Below are 25,892 nucleotides of genomic sequence, written 5' to 3'. Positions count from 1 at the left end.
GCTTCTTCTTATGCTGTTAAAATACACACTTTGAATGATGGATAGAATAATGCATGCTAGATTGAACCAAACAGAGGGTCAAGTATATTTGCATTTTTCTTTTTGCAATTTTCTCATTTGATTCAGTACACCTATCATCAGCTGTAAGAGCTAACATTTTTTCCAAATGTTCTTTTATTTTATTGTCAGGTCCCTACATTGTTGTGGACACTAAACAAGAAGCAATTGCCAGATGCTGCCCATGTTTGGAAATGTTTGAGATGTCAGAATAATGGACCGAAGACGCAAACACTAACATTATCTGAAAAAAAGGCTTCCCATCATCCCGTGCTTTGGAACCCTAATTCTTCAGGCACTATCTCTCTACTGTCCTCTCGTGGTTGAAACATTGCATGCGCACGCACACTGCAAACTGCCTGGGACTGCTGTTGAATTTGACCTGGAATGACACCTGCATACTTTGTGAGGAAAGGGTGTATCACTCATAACAGGGAGACAGGATACTTATGATCATTATTATAGCCTCTCATTGATTAAGAGCTTTATAAGGGTTATCCCTTGAGTTCTTCCAGGGCTACCTCTCATGCCAGAGCAGCTGAGATAGGTGGGCATGCCTGTAGTGTCTGTGCTCTCCAGGGCCGAGGTAAACTAACCATCCTCACAAGCGCGTAGCTCTGGGCCTCGCTCGGTGCCCCTGACCCCGCCCTGACCCCGCCCCGCCCCGCCCCGTCAGGATGATTGACAGCCAGGACTCCCCGGCGGCTGCCCTCAGTGCCGTTCCCACCGCCTGCGTCTCCAAAGTGGAGCTGCGCGTGTCCTGCAAGGCCCTGCTGGACCGGGACACGCTCAACAAGTCCGACCCCTGCGCCATCCTCATGGTGCAGGCGCAGGGGCAGTGGACTGAGGTACGTGAGCCTTACTCCCACCGTCTACTCAACAACATCTTCCTCCAGCCACAATTATAGCTTCTGTCTCAAATGCATTTGATGGGGTCCCTCAATAATCTCAATAATAGGCTCAATAATCATTTTTTTTAGTTAAGGAAGTTATGGTAATGGTATCATCTTCTTTTTTTTGTGAAAGCACTGTGCCACCCACACCCATGCACCAGGAGAGCTGCAGCGTTAGCCTGGCTCCCTCACACTCCGATGCACTCACCTGCATGATTGTTTCGCCCACTACAGCTCACACAATGCTACACCACAGAGCCAGCTGTGGCTGAAAGAGAGGTCAACCTGCCTGGAGTAGACTCATGTTTATTAGGTTATTATTCGGTACGTATGAGGAAGCCATGCCCGTCGCTGTGGGGCACATAGCCGAAGCCATGCTGCAGACTGCGGGAGATGGACGGTACTGCTTTGTTATGCCTGAGGGGACCTGGAATGGTGTTCCGCTGAGCAGAGAGGCACCGGAGCTGTGCGTTGGGCATGGAATGGTGTTGAGCAGAGAGGCAGTGGAGCTGTGTGTTGGGCATGGGATGGTGTTGAGCAGAGAGGCAGTGCGTTGGGCATGGAATGGTGTTGAGCAGAGAGGCAGTGGAGCTGTGCGTTGGGCATGGAATGGTGTTGAGCAGAGAGGCAGTGCGTTGGGCATGGAATGGTGTTGAGCAGAGAGGCAGTGTAGCTGTGCGTTGGGCATGGAATGGTGTTGAGCAGAGAGACAGTGGAGCTGTGTGTTGGGCATGGGATGGTGTTGAGCAGAGAGACAGTGGAGCTGTGCTTTGGGCATGGAATGGTGTTGAGCAGGGAGACAGTGGAGCTGTGCGTTGGGCATGGAATGGTGTTGAGCAGGGAGACAGTGGAGCTGTGCGTTGGGCATGGAATGGTGTTGAGCAGAGAGACAGTGGAGCTGTGCGTTGGGCATGGAATGGTGTTGAGCAGAGAGGCAGTGGAGCTGTGCGTTGGGCATGGAGACAGGGCTGCAGTTTATGGATTGAGCTGTCTGTGCATGCGGTGACAACGTCAGGATGAAGAGTGAAATCTTAATCCTGCCCCATTATTCCAGCAGTGCTGCACCGGAGAGGAAAGCAGAGAGAGGGAAATGCTGGTTAGGGCTTAGTGGAAATACTGTCACCTCCAATTTGTTTTTGAGAGATGGATTCTACTTTGTCTTTATCTGAGAGTATCTGTCATGGAAATGTATTGCTTTTTCAGTATAGCGTTGCATCGAGTCCCGCCTGAAGCGGAATTTAAATCGGCAAACAGATGGTTCATAAGCGGAAGATACTAGAATGTTCAGTTCCTGATCTGCTTAGACAGCTTTTTTTCTGCCATTGTGTCTAAATTACTCATGTCACTTTGCAAATGATGGGGGGTTTGCATATTCAGTGCAGTGAACAAGTATTTGGACACGGAGACCATTTTTATTGGCTTGGGACTGTACTCCTGCATATTGGATTTGAAACTAAACCATGAAAATGAGGTTAAAGTGCGGACTGTCTGTTTTAATTTCAAGGTATTTACGTCCATATTGGATGAACCATGTAGCAATTTTTTATGCATAGTTTCCCCATTTAATGGGGACCATAGGTAATTGGACAGATTGACACAATCTTAAATAATGTGGTCGTATGTAGTGCTTTTGATCACTGCCTGAAGTCTGTGGCCCATATGTATATCAGCAGACACTGAGCATCATTCCTGGTGATGCTCTGCCAGACCGGTACCAGAGCTGTTTGTTTTAGGGGCTTTTTGGCTTCAGTCTGGTCTTCATCAAGTGACAAGCATGTTCAATTGGATTCAGGTCTGGCGATTGACTTGGTCAGTCAAGAAAATTAAATTATTCCCCCTGAAAATGTCCTTGGCTGCTTTAACTGCATTCTACTGCTACAAGGTGAAGTGCTGTCCAATACATTTTGAAACATTTAGTTGGATCCGACAGATACGATGTTTCTGCACCCTTCCTAATTCATATTACTGTTCCTGACAGCAGTCACATCATTAATGAAGACAATATGTTCCTCGTTCCATCACTTTGGTACGAGTTAATACTTGTCTCATCTGTCCATTAGAATCCAGAATAGTTGTTCTAATGTATTTTTTAACCTGGCCATTCTGTTCTTACCAGCAGCGAATTCTCTGAGATTATACTAGTGTACTCTTTAAGGTAGTCGTTGACACATACACCATGGAGAGTGTTCATTTATAACCCAATGTGCTGGACTACAGAGCCAGCACATTGAGTGCAGTTGTAAAATACTTAGCGTCTGTACTGTGTTTTATGATGATCACAGTTCTTTCTCTCCCTGAAGTTGCTACAGCTGCTATTAGGAGTGTGGGAGACCAGGAGCTGGTGCTGGATACGATACTTTATTCTGTACAACCCTGGCCTCAATTTCCAGATATATAACCTGCTCAATAAGCAACAGTTTTAGAAGTAATTAAAAATCGTCCTAAAGTGAGTCATCTCAATTAGTCACATAATTATCAATAATTATAACTATCTTCATGCTAATTTAGAGAGCAGCTTTCACTGCTATTGATACATGTATCTGCTGTATTCAGTGGCATTCATAGTACTGTATCAGTAGTGCATACATATTTACCAGTTACAGGATATGGTTTGTAAACTCAATGTGGTCTTTTTACATAATTGGTATTGACAGCAAATAAATACTGAAGCAGAAATTCCCATTGTCATCGGTGCTAGTTTCTAGTGTGGGGTAGACTACAAGGTTTATCATTATCCCTAAGAATCCAAAATGGTTGAAATGAAGTATGTAAGAGTAGAGTTTACTCATTGTATATTTTACTTTGTAGATAGACTTAGTCTTTTTGTTGCATATATTTGTTACATACAGTTCAAAAATATTTGCCACCAAAATAAATTTATTAGCTGGCCTCTAAAAATACTAATTATTACCAGGAATGAGATAAAAAGCAGAGGCAGATGTTCACCAATGTAAGTGATAGCATCCCGGCTACTGAAAAGCATGACACATGCAAACCCTGTGCCCAGAAGATGAATCTATTACATATTAATTTGTAGCACATTAATTCATATGTCATATCTTCTGACTTGCCTGTTTTATGACTTGACTGTTATTATTAATTGTCAAGCTTTGAAAATATGAATAGTGCACAGTAAAGCAATTTGAATTTGAGTGAAATTGAATTAAAGAGAGATAAGAGATAGAGAGACAGAGCCCAGAGAGGGTGAGAGAGGGGGGAGGGGAGAGTGAGAGTAAGAGAGAGAGAGGGAGAGTGATGGGAGGAGGAGAGAGTGAGAGTAAGAGAGAGAGAGGGAGAGTGAGGGGAGGAGGAGAGTGAAAGAGCAAGAGAGAGAGAGAGAGAGGGAGAGTAAGGGGAGGAGGAGAGAGACAGAGAGAGAGGAAGATAGGGAGAGAGAGAAAGAAGAAGAACACACGTGAGCCGGTGGAGAGGAGCAAGGGCCACGTCTGCTCTATGCGGCCTCAGAGCGGCTAGACGCTACCCGTGCGCTGGACCACACCCCTCTGCTTGGATGTGCAGGGTGACACACAGAGAATTATAGGCAGCTGTAAATGAGGCTCAAGGCTGATAGCAGAAAAATGTCCGGTGTCTTGCAGGTACTGTAGCCCGGGCGTATGGGTGGCAGATTTAATTCCAGATGCCAAACGCTGGCAGTGGTTCTCTCTATCAGACAGGCACATCTGTCACCGTGCTGTATGCATGCAGACCTTGGGAGAGGCACAGGGAGCAGGGCGAGGAGGAAATTGCACAACTTTGCCACCACCTTCTGAGATCATTTTGCCTTATAAATGATAGATCACCGTACTTTTGTATTGAATCTGCAAGTATATTTTTATGCATACTACCATGATACTGAATGAATGTTGCTTACATATGGATGCATTTTTTTGCAGTTGCCACAGTGCCCAGAGCCTGCACTCTAAAGTGCAATACTTGGGCTCATTTCTGAACCAGTGACTGATCGTCTTACTCCATGCATGCCACGCAGTGCTACAGGAGTGAGGTGGCACTGACAGCATTACCTTTCCCTGTGAATAGCCAATGGTTGCCTGGTTGTTCTGTCACCTGTGGCTGACACCTGCACAGTAAATTGTCCAGTAGTAATTAGACTCTAACAGAGTACATATGAGTTTAATTGGGACCATATATACTCTCTAAGCATTGTTTTAATGCTGAACATTTAATTCTGAATATGTTACTGTGTAGGACTGTGTGTAGGATTGTGCTAACTTGTGCTTTCTTACCAATCAATCCACACTTATACAGAACACATGTGATTATGAGGTCATCAGTCAGTCAAACATCATTGTGGAATATTATTAAGGCCCACACACATCAACGTTCTCCTTCTGTATCTCTTTCAGTCTCTAAAATGCCCACGAAAGGTTCACCAAGAACATTGACATAGTCCCTACCCCGGCCCCCCCAGAGCTCAATTCCCCCTTCGCCCCCTGTGGTCAGCCCTCTGTTTAGCAATGTCGTCTGATAATTCTGAAAAAAGTAGTCATGTCACATCGTCAAATTCTTTTTCAAACTGCAAAATATTTGGCATTCCTCTAGGGATGAGGTGAATTAAAATTAATGAAAGTTAACTGAAAAATCTAATTTGATTATTGAGGACTCTTTTTCAAGGAATCAATAGATTTTAAATTATTTTTAAAAATCTATACATAGATTTTGTATATTGACTGAATTGAAATTGTATTGTATTGTATTGGCCCAGTGGTGGGGGAGTCGGGCATTCTTTCACACTGAGCCCCAAGTGAAGCAGTCTCAGATTTCTCTCACTGATGATATGATGGAAACAGTGGACTTTGCTGCCAGTAAGAGCCCATTGATAATGGTCCATAATCTCTCTTAGAGAAGGTGAAAAGTGCAATATGTCCCTCCTGGGCAGTTGCTTCAGTTTTTTCCTGACATGGCTTTACCATGTATTTATAACAGTCTTCATATTGCTGATATCCTCTGTGCTGACTGCTGTACAGCTACATGCCTGTTTGTTTTTTTTACACAAACACAGCTGCTTGTCACTGCCTGTCTGTCAGACTTAAAAGATTTTCACTAAGGATGGTGTATGTGGAGGAGAGACGCTGCATATAAACATAGTCCATTTACCTTTCTTTAATTGCCGATTAAATGTTAATCGTCAGAATTTCAGATGAAATGCAGACTCAGCCCAGCCTGTTCCAGATCTCTCCATCCAGACAGGAAGATGGATACTGGGATTTGTCACAGGGGGGTAATCACAAAGCATTTGAGGAGCAGCGGAACAGATAGATTAGCGTACTCATGGCTCGTTGGCGGGGAGAGATGTACGGATCGAGTCACACGTCTGCGTGTGTGCCAACACACGCGTGTTCACACTGGCGGTATGAGCAGAGCTGTGTGTGTGTGTTCACACTGGCGGTATGAGCAGCACTGTGTGTGTGTGTTCACACTGGCGGTATGAGCAGAGCTGTGTGTGTGTGTTCACACTGGCGGTATGAGCAGAGCTGTGTGTGTGTGTTCACACTAGCGGTATGAGCAGAGCTGTGTGTGTGTGTTCACACTGGCGGTATGAGCAGAGCTGTGTGTGTGTGTTCACACTGGCGGTATGAGCAGAGCTGTGTGTGTGTGTTCACACTGGCGGTATGAGCAGCACTGTGTGTGTGTGTTCACACTGGCGGTATGAGCAGAGCTGTGTGTGTGTGTTCACACTGGCGGTATGAGCAGAGCTGTGTGTGTGTGTTCACACTGGCGGTATGAGCAGAGCTGTGTGTGTGTGTTCACACTGGCGGTATGAGCAGAGCTGTGTGTGTGTGTTCACACTGGCGGTATGAGCAGCACTGTGTGTGTGTGTTCACACTGGCGGTATGAGCAGAGCTGTGTGTGTGTGTTCACACTGGCGGTATGAGCAGAGCTGTGTGTGTGTGTTCACACTGGCGGTATGAGCAGCACTGTGTGTGTGTTCACACTGGCGGTATGAGCAGAGCTGTGTGTGTGTGTTCACACTGGCGGTATGAGCAGAGCTGTGTGTGTGTGTTCACACTGGCGGTATGAGCAGAGCTGTGTGTGTGTGTTCACACTGGCGGTATGAGCAGAGCTGTGTGTGTGTGTTCACACTGGCGGTATGAGCAGAGCTGTGTGTGTGTGTTCACACTGGCGGTATGAGCAGCACTGTGTGTGTGTTCACACTGGCGGTATGAGCAGAGCTGTGTGTGTGTGTTCACACTGGCGGTATGAGCAGCACTGTGTGTGTGTGTTCACACTGGCGGTATGAGCAGAGCTGTGTGTGTGTGTTCACACTGGCGGTATGAGCAGAGCTGTGTGTGTGTTCACACTGGCGGTATGAGCAGAGCTGTGTGTGTGTGTTCACACTGGCGGTATGAGCAGAGCTGTGCTTTCGCTAGATGCGGGGGCCGAGGCTTTGTTTTAATTCCACCTTCGGAATTGCGAACAGATACAAGACAGCAAAATTGAACTGCTTGAGCAAAGCACATAACGTGAATTACTTTTGGAGACATCCTGCTGTGTGCAAGGATATTGTGCAAAAACTAAAGCAAAACAACAGTTTCCCTGCTAACGTGCACCACACAGTCGGGTCAGTCAATGGGTGAAAGCAGAATTGTGCATTGGCAGAAAATGTAGAGGCGTCGATGTGTTGAGTGAAAGCATTTGACCATTAAAGCGCATCTGCACTCGATGAAATAAAGCGGGATCAAGTGCCCAGATTCAGCAGACATTGACAGAGAAAGAGAAAAATGGAGAAAATGGAATTACATTTTTTCACAAACCTCTCTCCGTTATGTAAGACAGAAATAGAGAAGCTCTTTCTTTCTGAAGCTCCCTCCTTGACACTGCGAGCAGCGTCGTGACCCCTTGCCTTGACCTGCCAGGGCTTGTTAAGTGCGTAGTGATGTGCATCATGGCCTTTAAGATGGCGTCCTGAAATGCCTCTGGTTGTTCTCAGGAGTCTTTGCCTTGCGCGCATTTTATGGCATGAGTCTTACAATTCCACACTGTATGACTGTATTGCCAATGTTGGCAAACCAGAGAACCAGTGTGAAGGCTCCAGTAGCATGTCTGTGCATCACATATTATGTACATGTGTACGTGTGCCCCAAGCAGCTGCCTTCCTCACATATCAGCACCACCACTGCTCTTAGCTCTGGAACACAGAGGAAACCTGATTGGTTAAAATGCGGCATAAAATGAGACCAAGTTATCAAAGTGATAGCCACCCCACATGCATACAGATACAACATTGTCTACTGTTCTGACATGTCAAATGATGAAATATATTTGAAATACAAAAAAAAAAGAATTGGCTACTAGTGAGGTTAAAAGCTAAGGGTTCATTGGCTTGATTAATTATTTATTACTGCTGTAGATGGTCTTTTCTATCTTGGAATGATGTGTAGGTTTGGGATCTTGTGGCAGTTTCTGGACCAAATCTACCTGGTGGAACTCTGAGATGGGAGCTGTGAGTCAGTGTGAAAAACGTTTGAGAAATTAATTGAGCTGGTATTGGCTCATAGTAACTTGACGGATGCGTGTTTGCATTCCCCAGGCCAGATATTATTGTTCTACATTTCAGTATGTGCCAGTTTTAACTCTAGTTTTTGAGAACATCCAGCTGTTCAAACATATGTTGTAGGCTATGAAACAGCACTGCTGATCAAGTAAATAATGCCCCGATTCTAATGCTGGTGCTGCCTTGTGCCACCATCTTAGAACACTCCAGAAATAACCGTGTGAAGCTGTGAGCGAGACGTGAGGGGGGGTGTAATCTTACTTTAGCAGGAGTGTGACTGGGAGAATGTGTGGGATTTCTCTTGTTTCCGTCAGAAAACGGCTTCCGCTATTCGTGGGGGGGATGTGGCGGTTGGGGGGTGTCCCTGGTTGGCAGTGGGAGGTTTGCGTGGTGCTGATAAGGCTCTGTCCTGGTGCTGTTGTGGCACTGCCAGCCTGCCCGCGAGTGCTGGAGTCTACCCTCCGTTCTCGCCTCTCTCTCATCGTGTGGAATGCCACCGCCTGTCGCCTCCTCGCTGGAGACAGGAGCCCAAACCTGTTAGCCTCCTCTCTCTGACAGCGCTGTCCTGTCTGGGAGGGCCAGAGGGCTCCTCATCTCCTTCCAAAGCACTTTGGTCTCTGTTCTTGCATGCACATGGGTGGCCATAACTCACAATAATGAGACTTGGCCTGTGTGTATGGTATGTATGGGCATGAGGAGATTTTACCACTCAGGCTAATTCACTTTTCAACTCACATCTACACTGTTGTTTGGAAAAGAAAGGGGATTTCTGTCTCTCTGACCTTAGTAGTGGCACCTTGCCCTAGGAGGGATATTTTCACACAAAGGCAGCCTGGCTTTTCAGCCAGCAGAGCTGGTTATTAGGCATGGCAGCCTGGGGGAGGTCCTCAAAGAGGTCTAATAATGTGTCAGAGGAAAAATAATTCCTTTTTTTTCCTATTTCTCCTTTTGTTTCCTAATTGGAATTGCCCATGACTTATCGTGATGCAACCTGCTCCCAAAAGCCAGGAGTGCATGTACTGTACACTCCCCCATACATTCCCAGGTCAGTCAGTGACTGTTTAACAGGTAACACAGCACTAGTGGAAAGAGCTGGTGGCAGCTATGAGGAGCTGATGTACAGTAGCAATAACAGTGGTGAAAGACCCCACCGCTGTGGATGGCTGGACATTGTCAACCGAGCCAAGGCCGGTTCTGGAAACCTCCGAATCCGGCTTCGGGCACAGCCTCTGCCATCACAACTGAGCCACACAAAAGTGCTTTCATGCCTCCGCTCTTCGTGATTAACCAGCCCTAAAATAACTCACCTCTCTGCGCATTAGACTAAGACGGTACTGAGGAGTCCTTTCTGCGGGAGTAAATCATTGGCCTTGGGGCTTGCGCGGTGTGTGGCTATAGCCGTGTCATGTGTACTTGCTACACATCAGTTTCACGCCCTCAGGATCGCCGCCTCTTTCGGAGGATTGCAGACCAGACCCCGCGCTGTAACCTTCAGCATGAAAGTAGAGTTAATTAGGCCGGTCTGTATCTGTGTGGCTCCGTCTGATAACTCCCTAAGACTACACGCCACAAAGGTTTGTTCAAACAGTAGGATGAAATGGAATGAAATGATTCATCTGGTACATGGAGATCTGTGGTCCCCATTCCCCCCACACGTGTCTCTTTGTGTGGCGTTTGAGACACACCCCAGTCTGGCGGGCCCTTCACATAAATAAACACGTCTTTATTTGCAGAGCTGTCCTTGCTGATGGGAGTGAGGGAATGACTATTATAAAATGCGCCCACTGTTACTTCCCTCGTGCAATTAACAGCACATCCACACGTCGACAATGAATCATTCATTATCAATCATGCTGGCTTTTATTTTCATTCTGTCAATCATTCAATCCCCCCCCCCCCCACCCCCCCCTCTCATTTTAAGTTTTACAGGAACCGTGACGGTGTCAACTTCTATGATGTTTCATGTCATTGTTTGAAAATTTTCTTCTTCTTCTGGCAGTAGAAGAAATTGTGCATTTTTTTAGCTGTTTTGATGTTCTTAATAATATGGCATTAAGAGCTGTTGCTATTGAGTTGGTTTTTTTAATACTATGTTATTTTTGGTGCATTGATTATCAAAAAACATGTTTTCATAGAGTTCCACTATATCACTGTGAACTGCACACAAAAGTTGTCAAATCCATAATATATGTCACATCTGACTGAAAATATCTGGATGGATAGATGGTACTCTGGATAAGCTGAAACATATTTTCATTTTGTTTTTGGGTGAACTGCCCCTTTAACTACCTAATGCAAGTATTACCCTTTTTAAATACGCAACGTTCACGGTTTAGTTAAATTCAGTGACTGCCAAAATTGCAGTTCTGTTAGGTCTCATTTTATTTTTGATGGTGCAGCTCGAAATCTAAGACTTTGCCATCCTTGAGAAATGGGTTTGTAACATTGAAAGAAAAGGCCAAAGCAGTATAATCAGGAATTAATTCACCCTCAATTAAAAAAATATATAATCAAATATCAATACAGAATGGAGTATGGTTAGAGTGTGCTGGTGGTGTCAGCATCTGATTGGGCTGTTGAGAGCACTGACAGGGCTTCCCAGGGTCAAATATTCTGCTTTATATGCAGTGGGTGATTGGCTCTAAAATTGTCTAATTTATTTCTCTGATTTATTGGCCTGTCTGTCCTCTTAGAAGTTTTTTAGGTCAACCCAGAGACAATTGGAAAATAACCTTTTGGCGACTCATTCAGTGGTTCAAGGCCTTTCCTGCTATCTCCTCCGATAGAAAAACCTGTCAGGCACAAAGTAATGATAAAATGAAAAGCCATAACATGGATTTTGTTCTATAGATTTTGACTGGCATTTGCCTATGGAAGAGTCAATTTAGATAAAGCATTTTTCCACACCACAATTTTATTAAAACACCTTATTAAACAAAGTCAACACAGACCAAGTTGGTCTGACTTCTGCGGCTTCTCAGAGAATGCTGTCCAGAGGTCATTTAAATTCAGGGAATATTCAGAGAGAGATCTGCGCTTTGGATAACAGCTCCATTCACGCCTTTGAATGCTGAATGCACAGCAGGCTCTCCCTGGACAGAGTTATTTATGCGGCTGGAAAGGTTTTCCAATTTGCAATATCTGACGGTGATAAAGGTTGGCTTTGAAGTCCATCTGTCACTGGCGCATTTTATTCGAAAGCAAAGGATGATAAGAAAAGAGAGGTGGTGATGGATGGATGAGGCTGGGGATGAACGAGCATAAGAGGTGTGTGATGAACTGAGCAAACAGTGGTCTCGGGTTCTCGTTCTGGGGTGGGTTCCTCTCCACGTGGGTTTAAGATCCAACAGAAAACAGGCAGGGAAATACTGAGCGCAGAAGCAGGCAGAGTGTGCACACGACCTGGGGCTGAGTCCCAGGTGGGAGGTCCTGTAAGGCCCTCGCTCTCCTGCTGTGAGGACGTGGCTTTTTAAATCCATTCAGAGTCTCAGTGCTGAATCAGCCTCTCTGCTCAAATTCCCAGATTCCCCCTAAAAATAGCAGAGACTTGCAGGAGGGTTTATCAGGGTGGGGGCATAGTTGTGAGGTGCAATTTAAAGAAGATGTCTTCCCTGATATTCTGACTGCATCCTTGCTCCTGGGCACTCTGTCCATGTTGTGTAGTGGTTAAGGAACAGGCTATATGATAGTGGTTGCAATTTCTCCCATTGCCATTGCTCCCTTGAGCAAGGTAAAGGCCCAAATAGTAAAAGTCACGAATAGATGACGAAACATCAGAAATAAGGTCCCTCTCTCTCTCTCTCTCTCTCTCTCCCACAGCTTGACAGGACCGAGGTAATCAAGAGCAACCTGCACCCGGTGTTTGCCAAGGTCTTCAGCCTGGACTACTACTTCGAGGAGGTGCAGAAGCTGCGCTTCGAGGTGTACGACATCCACGGGGCGCACAGCATCGGCACGCGAGACGATGACTTCCTGGGGGGCGTGGAGTGCACTCTGGGCCAGGTGGGATAGCGCCGCCAGCTACGCTACCCTGAGTGGCGGGCCAGTCCAGAGCTCCCAAAGCACTGCTCGCAAGCCGATTCGTTGGAATCTTGCTCTATGGTAAAACGCTGTGCGGAGCTCTTGACACGTTGATGGCCAGATCTTCCTCTTCGGTATATTTGCTTGTGCATTTATTAATCTATTAATTTCACTTAATGAGCTCACGGAGTGAAGGAAGGTTTCGGGCAGATTTGCCTCATTAAACGAGACCGTGAGGAATTTGTATCCTAACGACTTTAATTTTGATGACTGGGAGAATAAATTAGTGGTTCAGATGGATTTCAAATGACCATGTTGAAAAGAAGAGACATCCTTTACCACCTTACCGCTGTTTGGCAGACCTGTTTGTGGACAATAGGAAAGAGATAGTATGTATTCAGTGTGTTGTATTGGTGTGGCAGAATGGAGGGAATTTCAATGTTCATGCTATAGGCAGCATGACACAATGAAGTCAGGAATACACACAGAGTGTAATTGTGTACAATAATCTCCAAGGCTTATTTCTCCAAAGCTGCCAGCAACTTGGTATGTATGGCTTTGTGTGTGTGTGTGTGTGTGTGTGTGTGTATACTTATCTGTGTGTGTCTGTAGAGAGAGAGAGAGAGAGGGAGAGAGAGAAAGAGAGAGAGAGAGAGAGAGAGAGAGGGAAGGTGGGTGATGGGTGGGAGAGAGCTTTGTGGTTGATGGAGCAATGGGTTACATCCAATTATCTTGTATGTATGTGTGTTATTTTAAGCCATTTGAAGCAGCTGTGGTCCCGATAATGTATTTTCACTCCCATAGAGACAGTAGGTTCACCTTTGCATCTCTAACCCACCAAGCAAACAATGGTGTTGTCCTCGGAATATGAATGTTTCTCAGTGTCTTTCTCTGCATGTAAATTCCACGCGAATTAACAAAATGTCAGAATTAATTTCAGTTGAGACCTCATTAAAATTCTAAGTGCTTCACAAAACATTGTCCTTGATGAACTTTTTTTTTTTTGCCACTTCATTTCAAATGGCTTCTTTTGCTTATGGTCCAGTGCGGCACTCAGGTACAGACAGCTTTGTAAATATTGAGCAAAATAAAAGCTTAATCAGCCACGGATAATTAAAATATTTGTGCTGCAATATATATATTATCCAGACTGTGTAGTCTCCTTGTGCAGTACTGCAGATGACCTCACCAAGTTATTATTGGAGCTCTTCATAATTTATGAGATGAATTGTTCAGCCTCATTGATGTTGAGTCTTGGTGAGATGATGTCTAACGACTGTTTGGTCCCTCAGGTAATATGGCAGATGTATGGTTACCCATGGCAGTTTTGAATAATATGTTCCTGTAGGTTGTTAATTAACTTGAATATGATCAGGGGCAGTCTTTCATGCCAGAGTAGATCTTCACAAATGTCATCTGTTCCTCAGATTGTAGCCCAGAAGAAGATGGTGAAGCCACTCTTCTTGAAGTATGGAAAATATGCGGGCAAATCCACAATAACGGTAGGTGTAAGACCTCTATTCAGTCTGCTGTGTGTAGAACACTGTGGAAATAGACATGCAATCCCGATAAATGTGGAACAAGCATTCAGAAAGAAATGAGCCAATTAATCTAGAGCTCATAGCAAAATGTTGAGTGTAGAATCAAGTGTGACAGAACTGCATGCAGTCCCCACTGGACTCGTATAAACTCTGTTGGAAAAGTATTATGTCTGATAGCTGATGTAACACAGTTTGTTTCTGTGTATTAGTGCAAAGCTGCCTCACAAACTGGAGGGTATAGGAGAGTAAGACAGGGATTGAAGTAGAGGGGGAGAAACACTGCCTGTGAACCGTTGGCGCTTCCAGTTGGCACTGCCTGCCAAGTGGAGATCTCTCTGCATTGTTCAAAAGGAGAAAAAACCCAAACTCAAATTCCAAAAAGATCTTAATGAGGAAATTTGGACCGGCAGTTCCCTGAGCTCTGTCATTCAATGCCAAGAGGGTGGAGGCTCTCTGCTGTGCTTGGCTCTCGAGGAGGCACGGTGAGTGTGACAGTGGAGCTCTGTGGAGGGCGGTGGGTAAAAACGCTGTGGGTAAAATGGCTGGTGTGACTCTCCCGTGTGATGAAATGCGGCAGACAGCTTTCTGCGCCACGGGGGTTGCGGGGCAGGCTGGAGGAGGTGTCGGTTGGTGGGGGGGCGGGGGGGGGGGCAGGGGGAGGTAGATGCAGGGGGTTTCAGAGGAGCACACAGAGCAGGAACACGATGGCAAAGGGATTTACATCATCCCCCTCTTCCCCCGCCAAGCAGAACATCGCTCGCGCCCGTCGCCGTCATAGCCAGGGGCTTCATGCCGAGTGTAAAGGAGGCCTGGGGAATGTTCCGGCTGGGCACTCTTAGCCTCAGCTCTCTGAGCTCACAGGTTCACATCTGCCTGATACCTTTAGGTGGTCGACCACCGTTGTGAACCTAACCTAAGTTTATTTTAACTGTCACAAAGAAAGTGAGGGATCACCCTGTATAGATTTACATTAGAAAAATCTAAATTTCTTCAGCTGCAATGTGTTTTAGAGGAGAGTCGACGGAGCCCTGAGTCATAATCCATTTTCCGGTGACTGGCAGTTCACGAGAGACATGCTTCATTGGGCAAGATGAGCTCTTTGTCTGACGCCCCCTGGCTGTGGCTAATGTCAGGGCATTGCTATCGAGATGTCGCCGATGAGATAAACAACTTTAATAACATGGTTTCCCTCACCGATGACTGTGAGCTAATGCAAATGAAGGCGTCACGTTGGGCAGCACTAATGCTCCGGCCCCAATGTGTGGAATCCAGTGTGCCAATTAGCGCTGCCCGCAGCTAGGCACCGCACAACCGTCCCTTCAAAGGATCGGTGTACACGGCTCACGCTCCGCGTTGCTTTCCCCCGCAGCGCTATCTGAAATAGAAGCCTTAATTATTATGGAGCTATTAGCCACCGCAGGACCATGGCTGCTTTGATGCTCTAATGCAGTCAGACCGTAATTTCATTATGTAGCCCCCGCTTGCTGCAGCTGCAGGGGGCAGCCTTGTGTTTACCTTTGGCGCATTGAAACAACAGACACGTTCGTCTGGGTCAGAATCTGGGACCGTGAAATGAGCTGCCACGCTCAGCTCTGTTCCCCCGGTATGTATTTTTAACTTACCTGCTCCATCATGGAGAAGTTGCATGATGTCCTATTTCTGATGATCCTCACCAGAGTGGCTACTTTGAAAGCATTGGTTTAATTGCCTTGCACTTCATTCATACAGAGGTTATGACTGCCCGTGTGTATTTCTAATGTAAGATTAATTCGGCTTCACATCTTCATTAGTGACTGTATTGTAGATAGTGATACCCCAAGTTATGCAAAAATGTGTTAGTCTTGCTTTCGTGCTCTGAATGCTTTTAAGTTAAATTGCAACTCCCCCTGTTATCTTGGTAATGGCTGTACAATAGTCTTGTTGAAAAGCATTCATCATGAATTATTACATTTACATTGGCGATCTCAAAGCAATATAGCAAGGAGGAAACTGATAAGATTCCTCATCATTGATTTGAGACTGTATATATGATGTATATATTTAGCTTTGGCTTTTGGCTGAGATATGCATAAAAAAAAGTTGGAAAACAAAGTGCTTTCACATTCTCTACCAATCTGTTTCTCTCTGTCTCATGCTCTCTCCCTGTCCCTTATTTTCTTCTGTAACTCTCTCAAATGCAAAATAATTAATATTCCCACTCCTGCCACAACAGGCTCTGTGTGAAAGTAAATTGAAAATGTAAATGTTTATAATTTACTGGCTCTAGGGTGTGGTAATGACTGTATAATACAAAGAATGTTATTTTAAGCATTGCCCTTTTAGCGCACTCCTTGATTTCAAATGCGATTATACCATGCTGGGAAAAAATGGAGCAAAAAAGCATTCTTGTGTTGACTTGCAACAACAGCAAGCTTGCAGTCTGTTGCCTGATTGCCTTTAGTAATTGCATTCAATCAGTATTTTTGTCTCAGCAAAATGCGCACAGGGAAGGGACATCTCAGTCAACTTCCAATGTGTTTCCTCTGTGGCACTTGTTCAGCGGTTTCCTCTCTCAGTGCTATGCTTCTCATATTAAACTAAAAGGTCAGTACATGTGCCCTGTCAAAGAGAGAATCATTTTTTTAGGTTCAGGCAATGACAAGGTACAAGACAGGCTTTCAGCTCTTCTCCCATAGGCTGAGAGTAAAGCAAAACTCTCTATGTCCACCGTCGAATGAAATGTCTGCTGGAAAGGTGACTTCTCTTTGTGCTATTATTTTTAGGTTCATGCTGAGGAAATATCGGGGAACAACGGCTATGTTGAGCTTTCCTTCTGTGCCAAAAAGCTGGATGATAAGGTAAGGCAACTATACACGAGTGAGAAACTCTTATGTGAGTGACTTTGAATACAGTTTGTTCTCCTTAGTGCCAATTTTTTTCCACCAAAAAAGTTAGGAAAAAGCTGATTATACTTGAGGCGGCACTGAGGGCAATTACACTGCAAAGTGTTTTACACCTGTTGCCCCTGTGAAACCTGAACAAGCAACAGATGTGTGCAGCTGATTTATACCTCTGTTCCCTGAGGATTTATTATTGTGTTTCAAATTTACTGTGATGAAGTATTTTTGACATCACTCTGTTTAGTCATAAAAACGGCTCTCTGAAGACCGAGTCATTCTGCATTTGTGAGTCCTGCGCAGAATATTCTAGAGATTTAACAGATGGTCAACTCTCGCGTCTTTCCTTCCCCTCTGTTTTTGGCTGGGGCACTGAATGTTCAATGAAAGCAAAGCTGACTATCTAGTGCATCTACAGAATCTGTGACTATACTCTGAAATAAGTTTTATTCCCTTTAGGATACTGACATTTGGTACAGACATGCAGGGTTGTTTACTGTGCCTCTATGTAGATAGATCCCTGTCTATCACGGCATTTTAGGCCAGGGGGAAATAAAGAGGTATTGCCTATGTTCCTGCCTGGGCTTTTCTCCAGAAATGGTGGCCATGTGAGATATGGTGTGTGTGTGTGTGTGTGTGTGTGTGTGTGTGTGTGTGTGTGTGTGTGTGTGTGTGTGCGCATGTGTGTGCATGCATGTGTACATGCATGCTTGTTTCTGTGCACGTGCATGTGTGCACGTGTATGTGTGTGTGTTGAGTTGGCGAGAGGCATCTGTATGTAAATGGCCACACAGTGTGGTGCATGGATGTCTGTCTATGCCTCCCCCTTCTCTCTCTCTCTCTCTCTCTCTCTCTCTCTCTCTCTCTCTCTCTCTTCCTCTCTCTGCCTGAAGCTAGCCATTCCAACTCTGGTTACCTCCAAAGGCATTGATCTGTGAACTCCTGCTGCCTTTTTTCACATTAAGCCCTGAATTCATTCATTTTCCGGCAAACAGCCAGGACAACAGCGTGTCTGCCTTTAGGAGGAGGGGGCGTTTTGAGATGACAGCTATGAGACTGAGGAGAAACACTGGGAGTGAAATACGTACCTCTGATTCAGCTGGCTGTGCTAACAGATGTGAGAATCAGGTGCTTGGATTCTGCACATACAGCACACACCAGCCCTCAGGCCACGGCACACTGTCTCCCCTGCCTGAGGCATAAAGCCCATTTATGCCCATTTAAACACAGGCCTGTTTCCACTGCAGCCCCACAGAACCCATTCTGACTGGCTGATACAAAGCAGTCAAGGCTCTCTGCCAAGTTTTATAGGACTTGAAATGTGGGCACTTCATAATTGTGGCAAGCACAAACTATAGCAAAAATGTAAATCTCCCTGACTAACATATAATAGCTTACATCAGACATTTATGACTCTAACTGTGTGGCAGCAAGTGTAGATATTAGAATAATACATTCACTGTCCCTTCGGGGATTGAGCATTTCTCACTGGAGGAACACAATGTTTCACACTGCGAAATGAACTCTTGACTGCAGTATATTAGATACACAGCTGCAATATTCAAGTTTTTGTGATACAGTATATCCATCTCGGCGGTGCATATTTTAATCTTCCGTGGAGCTCAATCTGGCCATCCTGGCTGACTAACATTTATAAATGTAGACTGACCATCGACAATGTATTTTCTAACATTTATAATGCAGTTATTAATCCTTCATTAATCATTATTACATTTTGCTATAAGCTGCTTCTCCCACGGCGATGGTATCGCCCTTCAATCTGCACTTGCAGCAGAAGCATTGGGCTTTTCGGATTATTCCACGCGTTTAAGGCACACGCTAGTTTCACTGTTGCCATTTTAATCACTATTGAGATGCTAATGCCAGCGAGGAAATCATTTAATTCTTCCTTCCATTGCCCTACCTCCTTTCAATGCCTTTGGATTGCTTCCATTTACATTCCATTTTCAACAGATAAACAGTTACATTCTTCAGAATGCCAAGGCTCTGGGTCATTTGTGCCAAACAAATATGTTTCCCAGAATATTGAAGTTAGAATATGCTTACTGTACTGATTCTATATATTTTAAGCATGGTAAAAACATTAAAATAATGATCAGGAGTCGCATAACAGGGGAAGGCTAGCAGGGGAAGCCTTCTTAAACACTTCATTTTTTGTTAGAATCTTCAAGTCCTATAAGCAGAGCGGTGAAAGACCATGAGCACTGGGCTAGCTACCTGAGCGCTAACACCAGACTGACAGCTCAGTGGAAGAACTAAAGGTTTAAAAGGAAGGCAAATGCTTGGACAGATTAATCAGCGCTCCGCTAACTGTGAACAGGATCTGTCAGTTAAAGGACGATGATGATCTCATTACTCTGGGGAGACTGGCCTCTGAAGAGCCTGTGTATCTTTGCGCCCGCACTATCTTTGTGCCCAGACGCTCGTTTCATGAATGGGCCTCTACACTGATGATGATCTGTAATGTTGTGTTTGGTTTTTAATGAGTCTGGCTGCCAGCAGGCAAGGAGCACTACCAGGGACAACACATCACATTTACACAGTCGCACGATAAGCAGAACACCCACAAGTTTGGGCATGACCTAGAATGTTCTAGCAAGCCTGGGTGTCACCATTAATTTGTTTCCACGTCTTCCCATCGCCATATATATCTTTATAATGGCGTTACTTTGCAAATATAGCTCTCTTGAAAATTCCCAGACATTATGTTTGAAAGGTGTTTACTATATCACAAGATAATAACTCTGAATAGAACCCCTCCCGCACCAGATCCCTTTCACTGATGCATATTTGAAAATTCCGGTGACGTCAATGGCATGCACAATCATCAGAGCCCTTTATCATTCATCTTGTGGAAAAAACTAGCCCGCAAAAAAACTCATCAAGTCGAGTGACAAGGCAAATTAAAGAGCTCATAATAATCTCTGGTTCTCAAAGTTGCAAATTTAGAGATGTGATGTATGGTTGAAGTGTTCAGGGTGGGGGTATATGAGGTGTTGACAATCACACATTTAAAACTGGCCTCTGTGATATCACTGGTGAGTGGTTACTATGACAACGGGAATGGGGGGTGCTCTCTGCATTTTCCCTGCAGAGACTTGGCAGAAAGGGGACCTTTTCCCTCACTCAGAGCGCAATCAGCTGACCTCTGGTCGGCCATCAAATCGATTGCAATCTTTGCAATCCTCCATCCAAGGTTTTTTTCAGGTCAGCATATGTTCTTACTTCCACTCAAACAAGTCCAAAAGCACAACCGGTGGCACCACTGCCTGTTATGGCGAGATGGTTGTGTCCGGACATGTCTGGTCATGTGCAGGGTCATCGCAACCGTCCGTCAGCTATCAGCTCGTGTGTTTGCTTTCCAGGACCTCTTCAGTAAATCGGACCCTTTTCTGGAGATCTACAGGATCAACGATGACCGGTCCGAGCAGCTCGTTCACAGGACTGAGGTGAGGCTGTAAGGGGGGGTCAGTCTCCTGCTGTCTCTGCTGTTTCTCCACTGTTACCAGCCCTAAGCTGTCCCATCTCTCACCCGTTCATCTCTCACTGAACACACAGCAGTGTGAGCTGAGTTGCCTGTGCTCGCTGTGTATTTATAATCTGCTCGGTCTCCTGCTGTTTCTCCACCGTTACGAGCCCTAAGCTGTCCCATCTCTCACCCGTTCATTTCTCACTGAACACACAGCAGTGTGAGCTGAGTTGCCTGTGCTCGCTGTGTATTTATAATCTGCTCGGTCTCCTGCTGTTTCTCCACCGTTACCAGCCCTAAGCTGTCCCATCTCTCACCCGTTCATCTCTCACTGAACACACGGCAGTGTGAGCTGAGTTGTCTGGTGCTCTCTCGCAGGTGGTTAAGAATAACCTGAACCCCGTGTGGGAGTCCTTTAAAGTATCCCTCAGCTCCCTGTGCAGCTGTGACGAGGACAGACAGCTGAAGGTGAGCAACACTGGCCCAGACAGCCCCGGGCTCACAGAAACACTTTCAGTAACACGTACAATTAAAATGATTTTACACTGCAACATCTCTCACCCCCCCCCCCCCCCCTTCTCGCTCTCTCTTCTCCTCACTTCCCTGTCCACCCATTCTTCACACCTCTATATGAGAGGACCCTGTTTATAAATAGGATACAGATATATTTTACTTGTTATTGGCAGTGGACTTTGTAAAGAAAATAATTACATTTTTGTGATTAAAGTGTAATGTCGAGCTTATATTCTTCGGGCACATTATCCCCTTTTTGAGAAAGATAACTTAAGGCTACGGAGATGAGTTTGCGGTGCAAGGCTGTGCATGTGCAGAGTTCCTGGGAGACAGAAGCAGCAAGCCACACCATTATGAAACGAACAATGCATGAATAGGTCAGTAGGTAAAGATTGTTCTCTTTCCGCCTTGCAGTGCCTGGTCTGGGATTACGACTCCAGGGGTAAACACGACTTCATCGGGGAGTTTTATGCCACCTTCAGAGAAATGCAAAGAATCGGAACAGGAAGCAAGGTGAGAGTAGAGAGAGGCCCAGGCCTGCGTGACATGCTCACTCAGATATCTCACAGGCATCATCAGTGCCACTCATTGCTCCATTGAGGAAAGTTACAGACTTCCTGCCGCTGAAATTTCTTGTCGAGTCACTGCCGTCCGGCTCGTCTTGAGGATTGGCTTGTTTCTCTCTGGGCTTCCGTTCCCCAAGGTCTCGTGGGATTGTGTGAATCCGAAGTACAAGCTGAAGAAGAGGAACTACAAAAATTCGGGCGTGGTGATTCTCAGTGATCTCAAGGTAAGGATGCGGCTCTTATCAGGGCGGAGTTCTCCAGGTGGTGTTTGCAGCTCGGGTTCTTGTGCAGCGTGAGGGTGGTGTCCTCACTATGACAGTGCAGTGCATGGTGATACAGTATTATAGTTCATAGGGTCAACCCAGGCAGGGAGGGTTATAGTTTTCCCGAAAACAGCGCCTTCTCTGGTTAATCAGGCACCTGTAGTTCACCTGTCCCAGACCTGTAGTGCACAATTTGTTACGTACCCAAGAGCAGACCAAGGGATAATCAGAAACGTGGTTTATTACAGTCCAGAAGTCAAAGCCAGGAGATCCAATAAACAACAATTCCAAATTGAGTAGCCAAAACAATAGTGATAAACAGTCCAGGATCAAAAATCAGAAGTGCAGAGGTACAACAGGATAAGGCCGGCGGGAAGTCGAAAATACAAAAACGAATGTCAAAAATCAAGACTCAAACTGGAGGTCGGGCAAAGGGGTGTCGAAGGAATCTCATACAAAACAGGCTTACTAGAAATCGGCAACTGCAGTGATCAACCTTCTGACAAAGGTTACGGCGGAGAACAACAAGAATAACAACAATAAACAATGATAAACTAACAGACAGACTCAGAAACATAACACAATTGATGCAGCTGTTGGATTACTGCCAAATATAACTGGCAGGGGGTGCTCCAGAGGTACCCACCACCCTCCATAGTCCCAAAATGTGCGTCGGCCCACGCACATTCCAAATTGAGGGTGAACAGAAGCACTGAATGATTTAATGAAAACTGGAGCAGGCTGAGATCTACAGCGTAAGCGTCATAAGGTTTCGACAGGCTTTCTGTTTCGGTGCTTTTTCACCTCGTTTGCAGCAAAGTGCAGCGTGATATCTGCTGTGGAGGGGCCGCTGTCACGGTGGGCATCAAAACCACTGAGGGAGAGAGGCGGTACACAATCTCATATGGGCTCAGCTCTTCGGTCGGGCTGGGCTTTCCACAACATAAAAGGGGAGAAAAATGGGATTATTTCCGCATGCAGGGGTCTTTCTCTCCCGCATCGAGCAGTGTGGAGGGAGCCGTTTTCACCCTTAACGCCGTTTGGCAAAAGAGCAGCTGTAGCGTGATCACTGTTATTAATGATCGCGCTCATTCACCTGACTGTACCTGTTTTACTATTGTACTAATTAGCGCTGAGGTATCTCACACCTCGCACAGAACCTGTCTGCAGTCCCAGCTAACCCTGGGGTCTCTGTTTGAGTGGCAGAGCCCCGTTCCTTCGTATTGCCTAAATCAGAGATCCGGCGACGCTTGCGCTGTTGCCTGGCGCTGACGACGGTCTTTCCTGCTCTGTCTCCCACAGCTCCATCGGGTCTACTCCTTCCTGGACTACATAATGGGAGGATGCCAGATTCACTTTACAGTAAGTGGAGGTTTGGCATTACTGTAACAGTGTCGTCCTCGAGTGTCAGCGTGGCCCTTAAGCGCAGAAAACTTCTTAGCGATGAATAAAAGAGTTTATCGTGCTCGTAGATTAGCAGACCGCCCGCGCTGGCTGATAAGCAGATTTACCTCTGGCAGAAGTGCGGCAGTGGCTGTTTTTCCTCCGTCTCTGTTGCCATTGGTGACTGTAGGTTACACCCCAATCAAACTTTTCCCTTCCCCTCCCCCGCACCCCCATCCTGTGTTATGCAAGCATGTGAATAATTGCCCCACAGATCATGTGTTTGCCTGCGGCAGCTTTTACAAATCAATTCAAATTGCTTTTAAACTCTGCCCCTCCCCCCTGCCCCCAAGTCTCTACCCCCACAGGCACATATAATTCCCGACCGGGATTACTCAGGCAATAATGAACATTAATTACCGAGCTGCTGCATTTGGAAACTTGCATTGCCTTCCTACTAACTCAAGAGATGTGCGAATGTGCAAAGTCCTTTGGGGTTTGATAAAAACTGAAGAGGTAATTAATAGAAGGTGCAGGTCTTTTGAAGGTGTGCTAGAATGTGTGAAATGTCTGTACTGTGTCTGATCATTCATGAGTGGGAACTTCCTGGAGAGTGGTCACCGGAGCAATGACATCTGCTAACATAGCCACAGATTCTGTGTTTTAAGTGTGGAATTAGTTGGGAACAAATGGATAATTGTGTACCAATGTTAATGCAAATGGAAAATGCACCTATCTAGCTCTCTGTTGCTTTTAATGGAAAGTGTGAAAATGAGCAAACTGCTCCGCCAGGTTGAACCTTTGGATAGTACCCTACAGGAGCAATATGATTGCATATGATAAATCTTACAATGTCAGTAACCCTGGTTAATGACACAAGATGGGAACTATCAATGTCCTGGTAACAGGACTCAGCTTGCAGCTGAACCACAAAAGAAGTCAGCTTCTACTTTTTGGCCTTCTTTTTTTCTTGTTAAAAACATAAAATAACACAATAAAAAAAGAGCACATGTTTGTGGTTTTGCAAAGCCTTTAATGAAATCAAACAATGCGTACAAACAAAAAAATCACAGACTAAATGCTCTCCAATATCTTTTTTTCTTTGGGGGGGGGGGGGGGGGGGGGGGGGGGGGGTTGGGGGGGCTACTGAGTGTTCAACTTTTGCTTTCAGTTTGAAGGGGAATGAAAATGGCAAGTGTAGTCCATTTGATCTCAGGCTGGACCATCTTCCTACAACACAGTTAAAACATGGTCTTTGGTCTTCAACTGCACAGGCCATTGCCATCATTACAATTATTATAATACAGGACTTCAACTACTTACCTTCAGTTCCTAATTCATCCAGCGTCTTGAAATGATGAGGTTGGGTTCTGAAAGGCAAATTCTTACAATTAATTGCTATATGGGAATAAATCTAATTTCATTACCGGTATGACATGTATGCAACACTGCATTCGTATTGGATGGTTACTACCACCTCCTCCTGCTTACCATTCCTTGAACTTTTAGAATGCTCCTCAATCAGCTTCCTATAGCACAGAGAACATAGAGGCTTCATATAATCCCTTCACTCTCACCATAACTCCTCCAGCTAAATTAAACCTTGGTTTCTTCACACAGCTGCGCACAATTTAAAACATTTCATCTCCAGCAGGATTAGGCGGCAAGGTTTACTATGGCTTTGGATTTTTAAAAATTGTTTATTAAAGGTACAATAGGTAAGATTTGTGTTTTAAAACACTGTTACAATACTATTGTAAATCCCATCCTATCATTGAAAAGGGCTCACTGACATGTTGACCCTCAGCCTGCGTTTAGTTCCAAAATGTACAGTTCACAGGCCGGCACTCTGTACCAAAAATCATATAGCTGTACAATAATTCACGCTCATTGGTTGAAAATTGGTTCTAATTGCCAGAGCCAATGGCGTTTCAACGTTCACAGAGAAGGGGGAGGGATAAAGAGTGTTGTGGTTTGAAGGTGTTTGTTTCTGCTATTCCTCTCTTGACCGTTAGAAGTCCCAAATTACCTATTGTAGCTTTAATGAAGCTTACTTTTTGGCAAAGACTCTTGATCCTGAAAGAAACAAAGATCTGAAAGCTGAAAGGATGCTTCTCATGTAAGTCGCTTTGGATTAAAAGCGTCTGCCAAATGACAAAAATGTAAAAATGTAAATGTCATGTGTAAAGGTTGGAGCGTGAGAAGCCAGCCCTGACTGGACTGTATTTTGGTTGATACTTGCCGCCGTAGAGCATCCATTTTCTGTTGCTGCAGCTCTATGATGGAGTCATATGTGCGGTAAATGGATTTCATCCGTTCCCGTTGGCTGCCTATTTCCTGTTGCACCATAGCACTCAAATTGCTCATTTCCTCATTCATGTGCTGTGTTAGGAAATGGATGTCCCTCTGAGATTCCTGTGATGGGGCAAAGACAAGCAGCTGCCAATTCCTGCCTAGAAGTCCATGCAAATGCTAGTTCATTACTATATGTTCTGAGGTGCTTCTCTTGCAATGCTAAAGATGTTTTTGACCAGTGTGCATTTTTTACATCATTACTAAAGGTGGTCCTAATACCCAACATGTACTTGAAAGGGGATTATGAAATGTACCCCTTCACGTATGTCCAGTGCCTTGTGCAACACCTCACAGGTGTTCCTCAATTTCTCATTTTCTTTTCCTAAAAAAATAAAATAAAATAAAGCAAACCATGTCACGCATTAAATTATGGCATTAATGGCATTGTGACATCTAAGATGTTGAAAAATTGCTGTTTAAAG

General features: G+C 45.1%; 1 protein-coding gene across 1 annotated transcript in view; it reads left to right on the top strand.

Annotated features, from left to right (window-relative positions):
• The first annotated feature begins 734 nt into the window (after positions 1–734).
• Positions 735–25,892, top strand: part of LOC133130345 (copine-7-like) — a 42,444-nt gene continuing 17,286 nt past the window's right edge. The window contains exons 1-9 of the mRNA XM_061244872.1: positions 735–905; positions 12,283–12,465; positions 13,911–13,985; positions 16,787–16,861; positions 20,287–20,370; positions 20,769–20,858; positions 21,318–21,416; positions 21,607–21,693; positions 23,035–23,094. Coding sequence (XP_061100856.1) covers positions 735–905; positions 12,283–12,465; positions 13,911–13,985; positions 16,787–16,861; positions 20,287–20,370; positions 20,769–20,858; positions 21,318–21,416; positions 21,607–21,693; positions 23,035–23,094 — 924 coding nt within the window. The remainder of the gene's footprint in view (positions 906–12,282; positions 12,466–13,910; positions 13,986–16,786; positions 16,862–20,286; positions 20,371–20,768; positions 20,859–21,317; positions 21,417–21,606; positions 21,694–23,034; positions 23,095–25,892) is intronic.

The sequence above is a fragment of the Conger conger genome, chromosome 6, assembly GCF_963514075.1.
Source record: "Conger conger chromosome 6, fConCon1.1, whole genome shotgun sequence".
Lineage (NCBI taxonomy): Eukaryota > Metazoa > Chordata > Actinopteri > Anguilliformes > Congridae > Conger > Conger conger.
The sequence above is the reverse complement of the archived record's forward strand: the minus strand, read 5'-3'. Positions and strand labels throughout refer to the sequence as shown.